The following is a 20665-nucleotide window of genomic DNA, read 5'->3' as shown; positions in this document are numbered from 1 at the left end:
GCTGAGCTGAGAAATAATTTTGCTCAGGAACACTAAAGCAAGGATGCACACTTGATGGTTTGATCATGTTTTTAAACCTTTTTGTCGGGCCTACCTGCAGGTGTTGGGCTTGAACCTCTTGCCCTGCCGCAGACACGACTCTGGACTCTCTCTGCACTGACACAGGCAGGTGTCGGGGTTCAGCGGCTGGTTCCCGGGACAATCTGCGGCGCACACACAGCCACACAGGTCTCCATCCCACCGCTGGCCGGCGGGGCACCACTTCCCTTCACCTTGACCTTCGCACTGACATTCACCTGAGAGAAGAACGAGAGCAAGGCCAGGCTTTATCAAATGTTGTGCACCTCTCTCAGTGAACAGGCATTGCGATAAGTTTGTGGTGATCATGTCTTTACTTGTAACATATTTCCATAAACTCCCAAACACGTCCCTCTGTTTAATCCTTTGTCTTTCCTTCAGTTGCTGTCTGACTGACAGCCCTTTCCTCATAAAGGGTGAGTATTTACAGTAAACCGATCTTTGAAACCAAAGTGATAACATCAGATAAAGTTATTTGAGCGCAAGAGAGGCGATTTGTCATTGCACGTAACAGAAGAATGATGGTGATCATTATTTGGCATTATTTGCTTTCTTGGATTCTTATGGCGTGTTTCCACAGGCTTGACTTGACTCGCCTCGGCACAGCACGGCACAGTTTCCCTACTAGCATAGTACCTGGTACCAGCTACTTTTATTTTAGTACCTGCTCTGGCGAGGTTCCAAGCAAGCTGAGGCAATACTATGCATGACGTCGCCAGACTGCCGGCCACTGATTGGTCAGAGTACCTTCACAGGAAGAGACGTCCGACATAAGAACTGTAGATCAGTTAAAAAAACCTGTGGGTTAATCTTCAACAATTACCAGGGAAATGTCTAAAATCTCAGTATTTAACAGAGGAGTCTGGTGTATTTAGCGACAGCACTGCTGACCGGCGAGCGGCGTCACAAACCCTGCTGCTATATTTCAGTCCAGTGACTGTCAGACGGAGTCTGTGCTACGGTCATGGGGGAAGTACTGAACAAATATTTATTATGAACTGATTCTAATGATTCAATTACACTGGAAACAACTGCTTTACAAGTCACTCGTCCCTCGTTTGTGTGTCATGTGTAAGACAAAGTCACAGCAGTTTCACGCAGCTGTGCAGTGAAGTGTTCCCTTTACTATAAAACCCAAAGTATTCAAATAGACCTTATGGTGGCAGAGATATCATTTTCGAGCAGAGACCTACAAAATAGGCATAAATGTAACGTAAATGAAGATGACTCTCAGGATGAGTATCTCTTTGGAATGATGCCATTTGTTCTTTCTCAGGTATAAAACGACTTATTTCATGTTTGTATCCATATTCGTGTTCAATAACTCAATTTATGGCTTTGTTTCAAAGTTCAAGCATAATATATATTTTCCATTCCATAAAACGAACACATGGTGGCAGGACTGAACTGTATCCCAGTATGTGCAGGCCTGTATCTAGGCTGCTGCATATAGAGATCGTAATGCTTCCCCCAGGGTCCTAATGTCTGTTAGAGACGCCCACATTTAAAATAAATAACAGGATTATACTGTTTAATTTGATGTGCAACATCACTATACGGTATTCTTTCGTGTACGGTGCAGTATTCCACAATATTTTTACCCAGAGCCTCTCTGGGTACCCCAATTGGGGTACATTCGGGCTTAAAGGGAAAATGGAAACCAACGGAAGTGTAGAGAGAAAAGAATATCGATTCTATTCACACAGCATCTACACTTCTAGCAGATGCTGTTCTAGGCAGAATGTCATTGATTATTTTCAGCATAGATATCTTTTCAAAACAACACAGATTCTGTGCTGATGTGTTGTATGTAACACAGTGATGATGTGCCTTACATGCCCCTGGTTCCCTTTAGCTCTCCCTCTGTAAATTCATCCATGTCCATTTATCCGTTTCCCCATGGTGGATTTAATCTTTGTGCCATTGAATGTCAATGGTGTTGATGTCGAGGTGGTAAAATTGGCCATCGATGACAAACCAGTGATCCAACCCCAGCTTCCTGTCCAGACCATCCTGCAGAGGTTCTCTGTCTGTGAATGCCAAAGGCTGTCAAGATTTTCCATCTTCTCATCTGTCTGATTCGTGGCCAATGAAAGCTTTGCTGTATTCCTTTATGTCTTTGTGTTGTTTACCTTTTGTTTCATCTGTGTCCAATTATAACTCCCTCTATTTTGGAACGAGTGCTTCCAGTCCTGGTCTTTCTCCACTATCCTGTTAAGTTTAATCTCATTTCCAGGTAGAGGCTCAGCCGACACCAGCTCCTGTTTGTCTTTCTGCCACTCCTGCCCTCCCTGGCGTCCAGCCACAGCTAACAACCAGCGGCTAATGCGGCGGTCTACCTTTACTGTGGCCTGCACTGACTTGCACCTCAATGTTTTGGTGGCAGTCTTCTTTAAACTTGCCAATTCCATTGGCATCAAGCTCAAGCTCTACCTCCACACGGGCTCTGTATCAGCTTTAAAATGGAAGAACATGTGACTGTGTTGTTGTTCTGCTGCTCAGCTGTGTGTTAACTGATTAATAAAGGGAGGGGAACTGTCATGATCGACTCCTCTAAAGGGTCAACTCTAAGCCTGGCTGTTCACATTTAAAGTGATAATTCAAGTGTTTCAAGTGTTGCCATTTGCTGCTCATTTTTACTGATCTTATGGCTGCCAGCAGGGACAGAAGGGAAAACTGATTTCAGCAACTTAACAAAATGCTCACCTCATACCAAATTCCATAGAAAAAAATCAAAGGTCTTTGGTGTGAGAGAGTCTTGTTTCTGCCTGAAAAGGCTATTTAAAAGTGAGATAAAGTAGCAAAAATATTCATAAGAAATTATAGACAAAGGTAGGCATAAATCTTATCGGACAACCTTTTTTCAAAAGTGGCTAAAAATAGTATTTACTTCTGTTCCTGCCTAGCAGCCATGCTATTTAACCACACTTCCAAAAACCTGAACCATCCTAGTGATACTCTTCACTGCACCCACATGTTGTGTCTTGCATCTGCAGTTCCTGAAAACGTAATACACTTATGAAATTCAGATTATACAACACTATATTTTAAGATGGTAACTGTGGCTTTTCTTACAGGTGTTGCGGTCCAGTTTCCAGCCTGGATCGCAGCTGTCCTCGGTGAGTCCGTTTCTACACACGCACTCGCAGGTGGATTCCTGCAGAACTCGCTTTGGCCCACAGAGAGCCAGCAGACTTGAGTCCATCACATCTGGAAGTCAAGGAGATAAACAATGTCAGTGTAACTGTTATACTCCTCCCTCTTTGTGTTTTGTTTTAGCCATATGATCTCAGTTCAGTGTTTTAGGTGCCAGATTGTTTACATTCGTATCTGCTGTTGCTATTAAACTCTGAGCACAGTTTCTTTAAAAGATCAGAATCTTTATCTCTATATCATCTACTTTTGGTAAGTTCTTGTAAACAGTCTGATATTGTTCACTCTGTTATGATAAAAATGAAAAGTAGATGAGCATGGCAGGAGATGTGGTTCACTACATGATAGTACAAGTGAGTTGACGCAAAGATACTTTGGCTCCTCACGTTACAGTTAAATATACTCTCCCTCGAGCGGGATTTGTTTCATATAATTTCATTTACGGTACCAGGAGTCGTCATCATCATGTGGCTGTGGTGTGGTGGTTTTTGGGGGAAAAATGTCAGTGCTGAAATCTGATACATAACACAAAAACCGCTGCTTAAGCCGGTTTTAATGTGAAGCCACACTGCAGATAAAACTTCAGCATTTTAACGTATATAAATCCAATCACCCAATTTAGAGAATGTTTGGCATTGCCCTGCCTCATTTTGATTATGTTGTATTTGCTGCACAGGCATTTTTGATTTCTTGCTTAACTTGAACTGATTATTGTCATTTTCATGTTTTGGATTGTGTTTATGAAGGTATTGGATCAGGACTCAAAACCATTTAGTGATTTCATCCTAGCAAACAGTTTCCTGTATTTTTAAATAAATAATTGTCAAGAAGCATTTAACTGAAGTAAAAAGAAAAAGAAAATCAGCAAATTTTGCATTATGTGTTAGAGATGGTCATTAGTTCCCTAGTTTTCCGAATAGGCCTGAAAACTGTGGTCATTAAACTATAAAAAACATCCAAACAATCGCCATTCCTTTCCTGCAGTGATTTTTCAGAATTTCCTCTTAAATTACAGCAAAAGTGATCCTCCAACATTAACATCAAAGAATAAAGTCATTCTTGATTCAGACATGAATATCAGCAACCTCAAAAGAAATTTGACTTATCTTTACTTAACTTTAAACAGCAGTACATAATCCTCAAGACCTCAAGTCAGCATATTCAGGGTTATTGGGTTTTCTTGGCAGGAAAATGTTGAAATATGGCATTTGTTATTGCTTTAATTCTGTGTGCTCTTTGAATTCGGCTTGTGCTCTGGTCACTAGTATGACATGAACTCTACAGACAGATTTGCTTTGCCTCCATTACACATCACCTGTGTCTCTCTCCGAGTAGTTGATGGTATTTGCAGGAACGCACACACAATTCACTGGATCCCACAATAATCCCGAGGTGCAGGGAACGTCGGGTGGGGAACACCTACACATCAACACAAACATTACGCATTGCACGAACGCTGACTCATAAATAGGCTGTGAAGGACCATAAATGTCAGTCTGCACTTCTACTCACAGGTGATCTGTTGTGGCTCGCCTTATGATCGAGTGGAGAGGCCGCTTGGAGAGGCAGTCGCACGAGGTGTGGTTGACGAAGGTTACCATGACGGCGGAGCGTTCCATCCTGGGAGGGGACAGTTCCATCAGCTGAGGGGAAGAGAAGTCAAGGTCAGAATAGTTTTTTATCACTTGTTATATGCTGTCTATTTACAACAATGCTAATGACTCTTTAAGCTCTGTCATACAATACTATCAGACCTGACAGAGGGAGCGATGTGTATACAGCAGCAGGGGTGGATGGGGACACAAGAAGCATTTATACCATCAAACTGCTTGAACCACAAGGTTTTTGGAGCAGTAGAATTAAATTCTGAATCTTTTGTTTGGGGCATACCCCAGCCTGTTTCCTGTCATCTTGCTTTACTAGCACAATGTTGCCATTGCCTCTGTCTGTAATCACAAGATGAACCACTTCCTGTGTGCAGTGCGGGGATGTGGCGGGGTGACATAAGATCTAAACACTGAGTCGTGTGGAATGGATGGATTCAGTGGTTTAAATGTATAACCTTTTTTGTAACCAGCTTTAGTGCTATAGTGTATCGTATCAGTGTCCATTCACAGCCAGTGTGTCCCATTATAGTAGGGTGGGATGTAATACAGACATGCTTCTTACGTAACAGTGTAAATTGATTTCTTTCCTCTTCCTTGAGGCAACATAAGCAGATAAACTAGGTCAAAATGAGAGAGGGGAGGGGAACAAAAACAGAACTCACTGTTTTATTTACAAAGGAGTGACTTGTATTTGTGCAGTAATAGGCCTCGTTGGGACAGCATCCACCGCACCGATGCAGTGCCACACATCGAGGGAGGTAGAATTGACTGGTGGATTCTGGGTATTCCTTGGCGACCTCGACGCACACCTCTCTGGGTTGGCAGGAGGTCCGCTTGATCTCCTCAAGAATGACTGGAAACAAATGGGATTGTGAAATTGACTGACTCTGGTTTGGCACTCAGAGTTGGGGCAAAAACAGGGAAACATTTATCTGGCTTCACGTTTCCAGTCGTCTTTCCAGCTTCTTTTCTCAATTTATTGCAGTTTCCAAACATTTTTTTTGTGCAATGACACCTGTGTGGCAGCTTTTTGTGAACATGATTTCTCTGCTTACATCACCACTGCTGTGATGTTGAAGTTCACTGCAGAGACTAAAAAACATGAAAGTTTCAATATAATCCTGCAGATGTGAGGATCTTTTACAGATAAGACGACAGAGAAATATCTCGGAGAAGTGAGCAGCTCATTAAGTCTCAGACGGCAAGACAAAGCAGTACACACACACTGTTCATATAGACAGACAATATAAATGAGTATATGACTTTTGACATTCTCTCGCTCAGCCTTTTTAGCCTGTAGGTGCACAGGATCTGTTGGTCTGTTGCTGCCTTGTTTGGTACTCAAACACTGAGAACACAAAATAACACATGTGAACTAGCTGATGGAGGCAACAGTGGATTAACAACACATGTGAGCTGTGATGACGTTGATGATTTTCTCAATGGACTTTGGTGCAGGGAGAAAGTGGTTCAAAACGATACTGTATATGTATATTATGTATGCACATATGACCTCGTACAATCCCATAACAAAACCCCTAAACTTGCTCACTATACTATATCTCAGATACCACCCGTCTGGTTGCAAGTGTCTTTATCTGAATGATTACCTGCCAAGGTGCCGTCAATTTTGTAAAGAGCACCGCTCCGTGGCTGACCCCAGAGGTCCTCATCGTTAGAGTAGGCCGCGGGACTCGGCGAGGTGCTAGAAACGTAGGGGGATGACGGAGACGACGACTGCCACGATTTCCTGCTCAAGCAGCGCTGAAGCAAACTGTATTCAGGGTACAGAAGCTGTAGGAGCTCATCCACAGTCTTTACCGTCTCAATGCTGGGCTGGTTGTCAAACACTGGAGCCTGGAAGACAAAAAAAAAAACCCACACCAATGTAATTACATAAAACCACTCCAGTATGAAATTATTAAATGACTGTGTACTTCTCAGTACAGTGGTGTTTAGATCTTGAGTCACCGGGCGACATTCCTGCACTTCACACAGGAAGTGAGTTGCTTTATGTGAAGACAGAAGGAGGCAACAGAAACATTGAGCTACTAAAGGAAGACGACTGCAAACAGGTTGGAGAATGACTGAAGCCACAAAGAAGTGAATTCCACTGCTCAGTGAACCCCGTCGTTCTGCAATCTGATGGGATATATGCCTCTTGTCCCCGCCCACCCCGGCACTGCTGCGGCATACACGCAAGCGCTCCCTCAGATAGTTCTGATAGTATTTGACAGAACCCGCTTTCAAATAAAGGACACAGCATACCAATAATGTTCGACCGTTTATGTTCACGAAGAGCAGAAAGAGGCAGAATAATAAGAAATAAGAAAATGACCAAAAGTTAGGCATTGTAGCTTTAAATACGGTGTAAACTTGGTATAAAATGGACATGTTTTAAAGCTCCAGTGTGTAACTTCTGTTTCCAAGACAAGACAAAATATTGACGCTTAGACATAAGCCTCAGTTATTGTCCAGGGGTGAGAGCTGTAATGGGGTTGGGGAAAATAGAAATGATGATATAAATTCACAGTGAGACACAACAGAATCCATAAACATATCAAATGTGGGTCGTTTCCTGTGCTTGGCTGTTTCATCTATTTTGATTTCAAAAGTGTTTCATATTGAGGTCGTACTGTTGAGTTCTGCTGTTTGGGGAGAAAAATATTAGACAGATGGCAGAGAATTGACAGCATCAGTGTTGCTGCTTTGAGCTGGATAAACAGTGAATACCTCAGCTGCCAATGTGTTGTAACATGTTGCTGTTGGCTACTGTTGTTATTATGGGTCTCTGTGTCATCTCACCTACACACTCATTGTTGCCTTCATAAACACAAACTCTGTTTCCTTGATGCCTCAGTCCCTGTTTTTTGTTTTTTTAAACTCTGCACCTAAAAAAGCTTCACCTGAGGCATTTAAAGTGATTAAATTTAAAAAGTGCTTGCTCCGGCGGTGTCCCGGAGATGCTGTAATCTGAGCCACTTTTAAATTTTGTGCCAAATCTCTGCCCTCCATGACCAGTTGAACCCAAGGAGTCCTTAAATGCAGCATAAAGAGATTGTCAGCTCAGCCAACACCCACATAATGATTGGTGTACAGCGAGTCCTTTTATGCGGTCGATCAGGTCGATGCAAGAAATTTGCAGTTTGCTGGGAATATCAGTCTATGAACCGTTCCTGCTGTGAGTCATCATAATGATTTTGCTGCCATTATGAATGATGTCTCTACGCTACGTACAGATTAAGCACATGAAAGACAAAATGTTAATTGTATAATGGACTTGCTAATAGCAGCTGCTGTAACATCCGATGGGGTCACGAAATGTCAGCTGGGAGTTTGAGTGTCACATATTAATGCTGTTTAACTTCCCAGGCTGAGGAGGAGCAAACTGGCACAGCTGGTATTACCTAAACAGAAACCAGACCTCCGCGTTATCAACCTCCCTACCTCCCTATCTATCTCTATGTTTATTTTTTCCCTCCCATTTCATATCTTTTAATCTATATTTGTGCGTATTATTTAGTGCGTTTAATGGCTGACCAGTGGTTGAGACATTTTTCTCCAAGCTTGAAGATAACCTTATGTTGGTGCTAGAGGACATGTTTGACCAATTACTGGACAATTCAGAGAGAATGTAGGTCCCTTCAGTGGAAATAACAGTACTCTAGCACTGCTAACTGCCTACACTGCAAAGAAATCTCAAAAAAAGGGTAAAGACTCGTAAGAGCAAAGTATAAAAAAGGCAATAAGACATAGATGGAAAGATTTCCTTGGGATATCTGTAGCATACGATGGGAATGCATATGCCTCTGTTCATCAACTAGTATTGTAGTAAAACGTTAAAAAAAGATAACTAAGTGAAACTGAATTGTGTGTTTACAAAACAAACTAAAATTGTAGCAAAAATGTGCTTAGTTTTTGTTTGTGTATATGAATTTAGTTTTTCTCTGCCAGCAATTTTGAAGGGTTGTATTTGAGACTGCCCCATAATAAAAGGTTTTCAATTTGTTTTTGTTTACAATGTGGGACGTAAGGCTACGTAAGTTAAACATAACATTCGTTGTGTAGTTAATTGGGTTGAGTTGATCATGTTTTTTTAATTTTGCTCATGTTTTTCCTCAGAGACTCGTGGCTCACAAGTTAGGTGATGTGTCTTATGAGGGTACATTGTTATGTATATTATTTAAGTTGTTATGTTCACGAGTGTCTTTAGTCTATGGCTATTTGATTTTTACCTGGTACACTAAACCTTTTTGCATCTTGTACCTACTGCAAATACTTCATATTTCAAAAAGCTAAAACTTACACTAATACTAAGTATTTACAAAAAATAAGAACTAGCAAACCTGCTGTAAAACCTAACTAAAAACAACTCCTTTCAAAAAAGTCAAAACTAAATAAAAACTAAAGCTAATAAAATTATTATTACCTTGGTGTGGAGTGTGCAGCGTGAGGCCGCACTGGTGTAGCAAGAAAGGAGGACGTCTGGTTGAAATGGACCACCCTGGTGAGAGAGTGGCTGTGATCAGCTGATTACAGCTGGTGCGTGTCACTGTCATGCCCTGCATGAATTCATGCAAAGCTTAATTGCTCACAACTGGGTGGCAGAGGGGTGGAGGAGGTGGTGTGAGATTATGTCGACATACAGAGAGTTGCACAGGAGCTTTAACATCCTGTGGATGTCGCCCGCGGCATTAATCAATACTGGAGAATCTCTAAATAATATTAACTGAAAGTTAGTTTTCCCTTTTGAGTTCATTTCCCTTTGTGTTTTTTTCCCCCTTTTGTGTTAGGTGGTCACATGACATGAGGTCATTGCTGTGGGACTATGAGTTCATGATGGACCAGGCATTAATTTATTGCACTGGGGTGTGTCCATTGCTAGACACTGCTGGCCCACAGACAGGCACATGCACACACCCATGAATTTGTCAATCAGTCTTCCTGCATTAAGATTGTATGTAGAGAGCTTGTTCTCTACGCAACTGAATTAAATTAATGACAACAAGCCAGGCCCTTCAAAATATGTTCTTCCATGAGGCTCAAATTAAAAGATCAAAGTAGTAGTGTCTTGATGCCACAATCTAAAGAATAAATAAGTCTTGACTTTAGCGGTAATCGCAGTGGCTTATTGTCAGAATTCAACAGACCAAGTTCCCTTCTGTTTACTGGCTAACTAACTAGCAAATATGTAAATAAACCTCAATGAGTGAATTTTGCTTTCATGAAATGCTCAGTTAGATCACATGTTGGGAATTATCTCAAGAAATTGATGTGTCTAATGAGGAGTTTACATGCAGGACGCAGGAGTAATGCAAATAACGTCAGGTTGCATTCATTCTACAACTTTTTACAGTAATACATTAAACGTCCAGAGTGTAACATTTAGACGAGTTCACATCAATGAATAATCACTGTCAAATAAAAAATAGTTTTGATTGTGTTGTAGTCGTACAATAAGCCTTTTATATAGCCTATAAGCCTTAGGCTTACTTAGGCAGCCATTTTTCACTGTCATGTTTCTACAGCAGCCCAGCAAAAGAAGCATTACATCATTTCTGGTATGCAAAGGCCACCGTAGTTACCTGTTGGGCTTGGGAAAGCCCTCAGTCAGGCCTGCTTTCAACTGAGAACAGTACCTTTTACCCGATGGCCAAATCAGTGAGATATGTCTATTCCTAATGGAAATGCAAAAAAAATACGCACCTTACTGAACCGAACTGTTCCACTCGGTGGAAACTCAGCTTAATTAGGCCTCCTGGTGTTTACTCTAGACTTAAGTCGCTTTTTCCAATCTCAGTATTGCAATGTCCATTTTTACGCTGATGATACCTTCCAGTTTTTGGCTGTACTACAAATCAGGCTTTATCTTTTACTTACTCGAAACAAGAGCAGAGAGATTTTATGTAATTCTAACACTCTGGCACTGTGGACACAGGACATTGGTTAGATAGCAGATTAGTAGCATAGCATAGTAAGCTCCTGCTTCAAAATGTGAAACGCAAGTTCTGTTGCTTCGTCCATGCGGACTACTGTAGAGACACGGTGGGTCAAGGTGGCAATATTTTTATTTCATTTTAGAGCGTTTAGAGGTAGTATATTCAGCGTCTGCAATCCTAAATGTAGTAGTCATACTAACCTCAAAACATCCATACTGGACTGGTATGTGTGGTAAAGCTAGTTTAGCTCATGAACTGTGATGATAGCTGGGATCACTGTATATGGTCAACAGTTGGGTTAAAATCTAGTAATTATTGTCAATTACATTGGTCTGAATGTGTTTTATGATCTTCTGCTTTCAATTTGTTTGCTCGCTTATTTAATAGTCTCCTGGATGTAGTCAAATGCTGACTCTAATTGATGAAGTGAAAGAATGAGTGGAAACTCCTTGTTTGGTTTGAAGTCAATGCCAAATGCCAGCGTTCAGACCAAGCATGCATGTTTCTGGATGATGGAGGAATCAAACGTCTCACCTCAGTGCCCATGTCTCCAGTTGAGTAATAGTCTGTGTAGTCGTCTCCGGAGCACAAGTTGCTGATATTAAGCATCCATAGGAGCAAAGCTGGTCTCCACATAGTGAGGAGATGAAGAAGTGAGGAGAGGAGATATCAGGCCAGAGGAGGAAAAACTTAGTGTTTTGTTTTAAAGCAGGATGGAAAGTGACAGACAGGAAGGAAGAGGAAGAGTCTGAGGAGTTGGAAGGTATCACAGACTCAGCAGGTATCTCCTCGCTCCTCTCTTCATTCTATCCCGGGACGAAGTTGCTCTTCTGGCGCAGGTCGTTTGAATTTAGGAACTCTTCTGAATAAATCATGATGAAGAAATCGTCTCCTCTTCTGTTTCAAACGCAGCAGCCTCCTTTTTTTTGTTTCCCTTGTTCCTCAGGGGAAGTCTTTCCTGCTCTGCTGTCCGTCCATTCTTACCATCAATGGGATGTTCTTTCAACTATACATCCGAGTCCACTGCTCTTTGTGTTTGTCCTGACCTTGAACTTGAATTTTTATCTTAATTGCTGCCTTTTATTTGCTGATTGTCTCATTTAGTGCTCCTTTTCTCTCCGCAGCCTTGGTTGTGCTCTTCAGTCTTCTCGCCCGTCACACTGGTGCACCTCCTTTCTTTCCTTTATCTATATTTTCCCTTCACACACCAGCTGTGTTTCTCCCTCCCTCCCTCTCTGTCTGTTTCTCTCTCTCTGTCTCTCCAGCTCTCTCTCTGTCTCCCTCTCAGATTATCTCTGGCTTTATATCTGTCTCTGTTCTTTTTTTTTTCCTTACGAACCTTCAGGGCAAAGCACTCACACCGTCTCCTTCTTTCTTCTTCTTCCTTTTTTGCTACTTTCTAAATCCGTCACAACTTTTTCCGTCAGGCTTTCTGATCAAAGAAGAGGAAAGGGGAAAAAAAGAAATCCTGTTCTGCACTTTAGTTTTTTTCAATAAAAGCAGGAGGTTCAGTCAAGAAAAAAGCTTTAGGTATTAAGTTCTTGTCCAAACAGAGGGAACGTGCATCCTGCTCATGGATGATCTTCTGGAGTGAATGAGAGCGAAAAAAATAAAGGAAAGAAAGGATTGTCTGGTGGGTGGAGTGAATCTGATAAAGATGAATCTTGCATTTTTATTTGAATATACTGCCCCCTCTTTAGATATTGTTGGTTGCAGCAGGCAGGTTCTACTGCCAGTTGTACAATCAGATTATCCACCCACGCCCTTTATCACTCTTCTGTTTCTCACACATTCCTTATCTTTGTGTCTGTAATTCAATGTCACAGGAGCAGCTGCCATTTTGACACTTAAAAAAGCATGTGTTCAGTAGCAGCCAGTGGTGATGAATGTACATGAATGCCTCACTGCAGCTCTAAGTGCCTTTTATATGAGCTGCTAATATCTTTGTTGTTTCTTTCTTTGCTGTTTCTGCTTTATATCAGCTGCCCTCAGTAACTGTGTCAATGTCTAGACTGTGTGTGTGTGTGTGTGTGTGTGTGTGTGTGTTTCTCTATTAGAATACAACCAGAACATATAAAACTGTCAAGTATTGAATGGGACCTCCATCTTCAGGATCATGACTCTTTTAAACCTAAATGGAATGGACCCCAAATTAAGTTTCGTTTGATTCGCTGATTTTAACCCTAACCCAATGCCAGGTTTATGTCTTAAATAATGGTAATATATAAGACCAACTTTGAATAGCATCATCCCATAGAAAATGCCAAAAATTACACAAGTCCAACACCAGATATAGCATTGTAATTTTTTAACGTAAAGCTATTTGTTCCACAAAGTGCTCCCTGGAATGTGCCTGAAAACTGCTGATAACCCTAGAATGAAAACTGAATGGTTTGTTAGTCCGACTAAAACTAGCTTTTTAGAAAACATGTTAGTCTGATTAAATTAAATGACATAGTCAAGCTAAACCATATCTGGATAAAGTCAGTGAGTAAAATATATTCAGTGCACATAAGCCTGAGACTACAGCGCAGGGCATTGTGGGTAAACGCAACCAAAACATACGCGCGTAGAGCGATAGCTGGGAGAAATGGCTGAGCCCATTGTTGCAGCGTATATGTGTCGTATGTTCAAAACAAAAATAAAAACACCAAGACTGATGTGGTGGTAGCTTCATGTTTTGCTCTTATGTAGTGGAAGTTGCCCTGCATTAACTAATAGATGAGCGAGTTTTCATTGGTTGTCTTCTCCTTCAGTAATTCTCGATACAGCGCCGCCTAAGGCGAGGAGGGGAATGCATTATTGAAAATGTTTGGTTCGTTTCGCTGAAGTGCGAAAGCAAACGACCTTAGTGGGTATACAGTGTTTATCACATAGACTATACTACTGGCAGTAGGGGATGAGCTAGACTGAGAAGGAATTAAAAGACTAAAGGCCTGTGCATACTGCGAGAAAAGAATGAAGTCATTATTTGCTCGCAGCCCTCGTTTGGGAGTTCTTGGAGCTTGTTCTTGACATCATCATTTGGGAAGAACGTTTTTCTCGTTATGAGGACTTCCCAGGAGTTCTGCACTCGAGTTTCTCGTGAAGTATGAAATGTCCTGGCCAGAAGTAACTTTGTTCTTGCTTTTGCCACCTCTAGAAAAAGATGTGATGATTTAGAGAGAGGAGATACAAGGAGTATGTACAGACCTAAACTTCAAGAGGGTCTCCTCAAGAGTTTACCAGCCGGAACTGTCATTTTTAATTTAGTGTGCCCATTTCCCGTATTTTCTAGTTCTATTTTAAGTAAGATACCAATAAATAAATCTGGGTGGTGATTGAGACGTTAATGCTTGTGTGACTTGTGTGAGAAACATGCAGGAATTAGGCAACAAAAGTGGTGTCACACCTGCCTGTACGCCTCCATCTACTCCATCTTTGTCTCTGTCCCTCCCCCCTTCACCTCTTCTCCTTTGGTTTGTCTGTTCAAGGTCCTAAAAGAGTCAGACTTTACATACCTCCTTAACTACACTGCCCCAAGGCTTTGTGTCTCGTGGAGGAGGGTAGGGTAAGAAGAGGTGAGCAGCTTTGTCTCTATGATATATATATATATATATATATATATATATATATATATATATATATATATATATATATATATATATATATATAGTATATTTATGTATGTATGTTTTTTCTCTGTCCCAGGGCAAGCAGTTATATAATTGTGAAAAAAATGACAGATCATGAGATAAAGGAGAGTAGAGTAAAGGAGGGGGAGAGAGAGAGAGAGAGAGAGAGAGACACAACGATGAGAGAGAAAGAGGTGTGTCTGGGAAACGCTCGAATGAGAAAACATCCGATTTTTGGGCCAGTCACTGCCAGCCTTGCGAGGGATTAAAGACGCACACGCACCCGGTGGCAAGTGTCTGCTTGCACACTACGCTTTTATGTGTTGAAATCTGTGCAACCAAATTCCACATTCCAGTCATTGCTTTCTCCATTTCATCATGTGAGTTTAGAGAATAGAATTAGAGATGAGGAGGTGGAGGAGTGTGTAATGCCAGGCTTTATGCTGTTCACTTGAAAAAAGACCGAGAGACTGCTGTCAGGAAAGGATTATTGGGCAACAATGTGACCGGAAAACCAACCAGAAGAAAAATCCAGTTAATTATGCAGTATGTGCTATCATGTCATTTGTTGGAGAAGTCCTGGTTTTGGAGAAAGGACAATGAATAAAATGTTTAAATGTAACGAAATAGAAACACAACCAAAAAAGTGACTCAAAACTATATTATTAATATCATTGTTAAAGGTTTAGCCATCAAATAATCCATTTTCTCTAAGTTATGGCACTCAAGGAGGTTATGAAGTTAAAATTAGAACGTAAACTAACTGTCACAGGCTTTTCCACCGTAACTGAAAAAAATCTTATGAAACAGTGGATCATTTGCCTCCATCTCGTCCTCTTTCTTGTGTTCTCTTCGGTTACACCGGTTATCTTTGTCCTCGTTCACAACATCCATGAACTTTCTCTGTGGTCTTCCTCATTTCCTCCTGCCCGGCAGCTCCATCTTCAGCATCCCTTGTCCAATATAACCACTCTCCTTCCTTTGCACGTGACCGTACCATCTCAACCTTGACACTTAGTACTTTATTACCAAACCGTTGGACCTGAGCTGATGAAAATCTCCTCATCTTCAACTCTGACACCTCCAGCTCCACCTCCTGGTTTCACTACGTTCTTGTAGACCTTCCCTTTCACTTTAGCTCCTTCTGTCGTACATCACCCTTGACACTCTTCTCCTTGCCTGCACTCTCTAATTCACCTCTCTTGTGCACTGTCCATTGCTTTGGGTGGTTGCCCCCAGGTATTTGAACTCATACACATTCACTAATTCTACTCCTTGCATCTTCACCATACAGTACCATCTGTATTATTATAACAATACTCTTTTAGTCTTACAATATCACATTAATGTAAGACTATTTCTGGGTTTATTTAACTCTTATAGTGTTAAATTACCACCAAGAGTTACTGTTACTGTTATACTGTTCTAACACCTGACAACACCAGGAAAATAACTTGTGCTTCAGTCTCGCTATTTCCCCCCCATCTGTCCTTGCTTAGCAGTCAGTCCTCAGTCTCTGTCCTTCCATGTCGACATCCTGTGCCCTGCTCTAGATAAAGACGCTCTTTGCTCCAAACAGATGCACAAGTCAAACAGCAGAGCCATTGTACTCCAAAATTATGGAAAAATTATTCCTCTTCTTTCTTTGCGTGACAGTTATTGCACTGGAATTGGCTTCTGCTCCTGGACTCAGATGCTCCTGGACCCAGATGAATCGTGGGAGATTTTTTATTTCATTTTTTTATATCTCTGGTTTACCTACAGTATTCAAAGTAATGTTAAGTGTTACAGAAATTGCAGTAAAGAAACTTGTCACAGTTGGTGATTGTGTTGTGATCAAAAAGTGAGTCCCCACATAAAAAGTGTGGGAAACACTGTTGTAAATAGTCGTGGTCTGAGGCCAGAATCATGACATGGAAAGTGACGTTTGAGGATAAGGCGTTTCCCAGATTGTCAGGCTACTCCTCTGACCATAATAATAACAAAGGTTTTTATAGAGCACTCACAATATCAGCAAAATATCCCAAACTACAGGCCTCATTTGAAGACATTTGTGATTGGTGTATTATTAAGTAGAATCAAAATTGTGACATATTCTGCTGACGTCAGGCACACGCACAGTTTTGGCCTCTTTGGCGAAGATAACGTTTAGTTCGGCAACACCCAGTGAAGCCGTGGCATTTCCTTTCTTTCCAAACAGCACAAGAGCTTCTGATTGATTTTGAATGAATAAAAAAAAAAAAAAATAAAGCTTTTAAATCTACTGACAACCGACTAAAGGCCTTGGGCTTGTTTTTTGCTTTGGCTAACACAGTCGGGCCTCGCCTGAACACAACAAGATTTGTTTTGAATTAACTTTATAAGAGGCTTTAAAACTCAATGTTATTGCCAGAGGTGGAAAGTAAGGAATTACATTTACTTGCGTTACTGTAACTGAATAGGTCTGAATACTTTTTAAAGTACTTTAGTACTTTAACTTAGTGCTGTACTTTGCTATGTTTTAAATCACATCCATTACTGAGTAAAAAAATAAATAAGGAAAATTCACGCACTGGAATCTTTGGCAGTGAATGATGAGGACAAGTGAATGAATGACGAGGACAGGTGAGTAACGAGGACAGGTGAATGACGAGGTCAAGAGAATGATGAGGTCAAGAGAATGAGGACAAGTGAATGACAAGGACAGGTGAATGATGACAAGGACAGGTGTCCTCATTGACGATGAGGACAGGTGAATGACGGGGTCAAGAGAATGGCAAGGACAGGTGAGTGACGAGGACAGGTGAATTAGCGTTAAGGTCCCCGAGTGAGAAAGTTAAAGCATTAGTGACCTTTGACCCATTTTGACTGATACATTATGTGTTTACATACGTTATTTTGTCAGCACTTTAACACTTAAACAAAATCAGTTAATGTTTTCGTTTAATTGTTAATGATATTTTTAACAGTTCAATCGCATCTGTGAATTGACTTTGTAAAGTTGTCGATAAATCTGCGTCGAACACAGCTCAACAGTGACAGTTTATCATCAATAGATGATCAATAATACGCAATACGTCTGATGTGCAAAAATCTTTTTCTATGTTCTTAAATGCTAGGGCCTTGCTTTATGTAAGCCGCCATCTTGTGCTGCCATGATTCTGTAGCACAATCTGAATGGACAAAAACATTCAGACTCTTCATAATCTACAGTCTCAACATTAGTTGTCAGTTGTCACTGGACCTTGAACATGTTGTGAGTCTGACTCAGACTGGGTTGTAGCTGAGTTTTTATGATGAATGTTTGAGGTTAAAATCATCTGCACTAACCAGCAGCTTTAGTCATCTTCCCTCTCACTTTCTCTTTCTCTTTTTCTCTGGCTGAATCACCAGCACTCGGGCTCGTCTGAAACCCTCTGATGTTAATTGCTACTTCCAGCCTCCACATACAGTTAATCAAGGAACAGAGGTGTCACGTTTCTTCTTCAGGGCAACTAAGAAAATCCTAAAACCACCATGTGGTTGGGAGCTTAAAATGAGGAGAAATGAAACCATGTTGTGACTTCAAACACATTTAATTTCACTGTAGCACAGATTCTCAAAAGTGTAAGTGAAAAAGTAAACTACCAAACTCCCCAGATCTCTTCAAAACACCACCGTCCAAAGTTCCCATGTTTGTTGTGGCTTCACAAGGCCAAGTGTGTGGAATTAAGCTTGTTTTTTTCCCTCATTTTGTTTACCCCATAATAGCATTTACCAGTCCACCGACCACATACTGTAGTTACATTAACACAAGATAATCCTCTCGACTGTCCGAGGCAACAGTTTGGTACATAAGAAGAATAAAGAATGTGGACTGAGTTTGTTCTTTCTTTCTTTCTTTCTTTCTTTCATTCGTTCATTCTTTCTTTCTTTCTTTCATTCTTTATTCCATGTATTATTATTATTATTATTATTATTATTATTATTATTCTTTCTTTATTTTTTTATTTCTTTCTTTCATTCTTTCATTAAGCTGTATTGTCCCCTTTCATGCATGGTCAAGATAAATGGCGCCACCTGCTGGCAGATTTTTTTAGCTTTGTAAAAGAGATTCAGTCTTGAGTCACTTCAAGTGTAACTCAATCAATCAAACTTTATTTTGTATCACATTTATTCATACAAAATAATGTAAAGTGATAAGTGAGGAAGTAGCCTACAGTTGAGTAAAATATAACAGTAGGTATACAAACAGTAAGTAAGTTGTCATAATATAGATAAAATAAAGCTTCAAATAAATCGACCATTGTATTTTTCTTTTTCATTAATTTAAAGCAAACACTTATTATAGCATGACAAATAAAAAAAAGTATGTGTTTGTCACATAAAAATATTTATACGTGACATTTATCATGTGGATTATAATGAAGATTTTAAATGACGTACTGTACTGTGTAGTATGCAATATATTAGACACTCAAAAATCATGAAGACATTTTAAATGTTTACAAAAATGACACACGATAGTATCTATGGAATTAAATAATGTAAAAAATGCATTGTTTCTTGACAATGGAGTATTTCTTAGTTTCCTTTTATATACAGTTAATCTTATATAGATCTAATAAATTGTATCTTATCATTTTCAGAGCAAGTTACTTTGTGATATTAACATGTTTGTCACATATAAAGAAAAGAAAAGATCAGTCGATATATGGTGTAATAAACAAAAATGTTGACATTACTGTCACATAAATAACTCTTATACAGTTGGACCTATAGTCACATACAGTTTAAAACAAAGAAAATCCATACATGCACAGCTGAGTTTATTTTAAAAAAGCTTAATAATATATATAAAAATAATATATAAGTTAAAAGATATACAAATATTAAACGATAAAAAGATAGAATAAATAATTCAAAGTTCAATTATTAAGTGAAAGAAAAAGCAAAGAGTAGGTTCAAAAAATAAAGATGTACTATAATACAGAAAAAAAGGTTTTAGGATTTAACTTTTGGGTCATTATTTGAAATGATAATATGTTTGGTATCTTGTAAATCCATGAGGCACTTCATTGCATGACACACAAATTCAATAAATATCAACAAAAAGAAGTAATTTCAATATTTGGAATTAGAGTTTTTGGCTGTCACAGTTGAGACTTCATTGTAGACTTAGGGTTAGATTTAGGTTATTAGTTGGGATGGTTAAAGTTACAATAGGGTTATGTCTATACTGTATGTGTCCTCACAAACTATGCTGTACAAGAAAATGTGTGTGTGTGTGTGTCTACAGAAACTTGATGTCCCTGCAGTGAGGCTTCAGAAACTCAAGCGTCACGATGAGTTTGATGGCTTTTCTAAACCACGGGTAGAAGAGAGCGTAAATCAACGGGTTTATGCACGAGTTCATCATCATCACATAGGACACACCGGCAATGTAGGACAGGGTATATGAGATGTCCTGACCTGTGAAAGACGGGTAGTAATACGGGCAGAAGCTAATTAGAAACACAGCTATCACAATCCCAAGAGTCCTGGCTGCCTTCCTCTCTGATATCTTAGCAGTTGGGGCCTTTTTCTGATTGGCAGCCGCCGCCGCCGCAGCAGCTGCTGTCGTTGTTCTTCTTCTGTGTGAGTGAATCAAACGCACCTGAGAAACAACAACCACAAACACCCGCACATACAGACCAATCATGACGCAGCAGGGCCCCACAAATGTAACAAAGAGGTCAACGGTGCCTGAGAGGTGGCTAATAACCACCACACACTCTCCATGGCAGGAGCTGAACCTGTTCGGCCACGTGATGTGGTCCATTAGAATCAGGCCGTTGTAGATGATAGAGCAGGCCCAGCATATTGTCACTGAAATCCTAACCTTAGTCAGTGTGATCTTAGAGGAATAGAGGAGTGGGTCACAGATGGCCATGTAGCGATCTATGGATATGAGCACCATGTTGCCCACTGAGACGGAGATCAGACAGAAAGACATATAAGGAGCGAGAGCGCACATGAAGCTCCCCAGCAGCCAGCACATCTCAGTGTAATGCAGACTCTCGATGGGCATCACCAGCAGCCCCACTATCAGGTCGCTCACTGCCAGGGACAGGAGCAGTGTGTTGGTCGGGGTGTGCAGCTGCCTGAAGTGAGAGATGGAGATGATGACGAGCAGGTTGAGCGTCACAGTGAGCAGAGAGGCAGAGGCCACCAGGGCATAGAGGAGCGTGGTCTCAGAGTGAGGCCGCAGCAGCCGGCGGAGGCAGGAGGAGTTGATGCTAGGGAAGCAGAGCAGGGGGGCTCCGGTGTCCTCCAT

At 40.6% G+C, this 20665-nt stretch overlaps 2 protein-coding genes across 2 annotated transcripts in view; both read right to left on the bottom strand.

Annotated features, from left to right (window-relative positions):
• The window catches only part of LOC131455156 (vascular endothelial growth factor C-like), a 14166-nt gene extending 2665 nt beyond the window's left edge, over nt 1-11501 (bottom strand). The window contains exons 1-7 of the mRNA XM_058622607.1: nt 11312-11501; nt 6449-6695; nt 5501-5691; nt 4744-4874; nt 4547-4650; nt 3154-3288; nt 95-296 (exon numbers count right to left, since the gene is read on the bottom strand). Coding sequence (XP_058478590.1) covers nt 95-296; nt 3154-3288; nt 4547-4650; nt 4744-4874; nt 5501-5691; nt 6449-6695; nt 11312-11413 — 1112 coding nt within the window. The 5' untranslated portion in view covers nt 11414-11501. The remainder of the gene's footprint in view (nt 1-94; nt 297-3153; nt 3289-4546; nt 4651-4743; nt 4875-5500; nt 5692-6448; nt 6696-11311) is intronic.
• An 8141-nt stretch (nt 11502-19642) lies between these two features.
• LOC131455157 (trace amine-associated receptor 13c-like) lies at nt 19643-20665 on the bottom strand. Its single transcript, XM_058622608.1, has one exon. It carries the CDS (start codon nt 20663-20665, stop codon nt 19643-19645), a length of 1023 nt encoding a protein of 340 aa, XP_058478591.1.

This window comes from Solea solea, chromosome 2, assembly GCF_958295425.1.
Source record: "Solea solea chromosome 2, fSolSol10.1, whole genome shotgun sequence".
Lineage (NCBI taxonomy): Eukaryota > Metazoa > Chordata > Actinopteri > Pleuronectiformes > Soleidae > Solea > Solea solea.
Note: the sequence above shows the minus strand (reverse complement) of the source record. Positions and strands in the feature narration are given on the sequence as shown.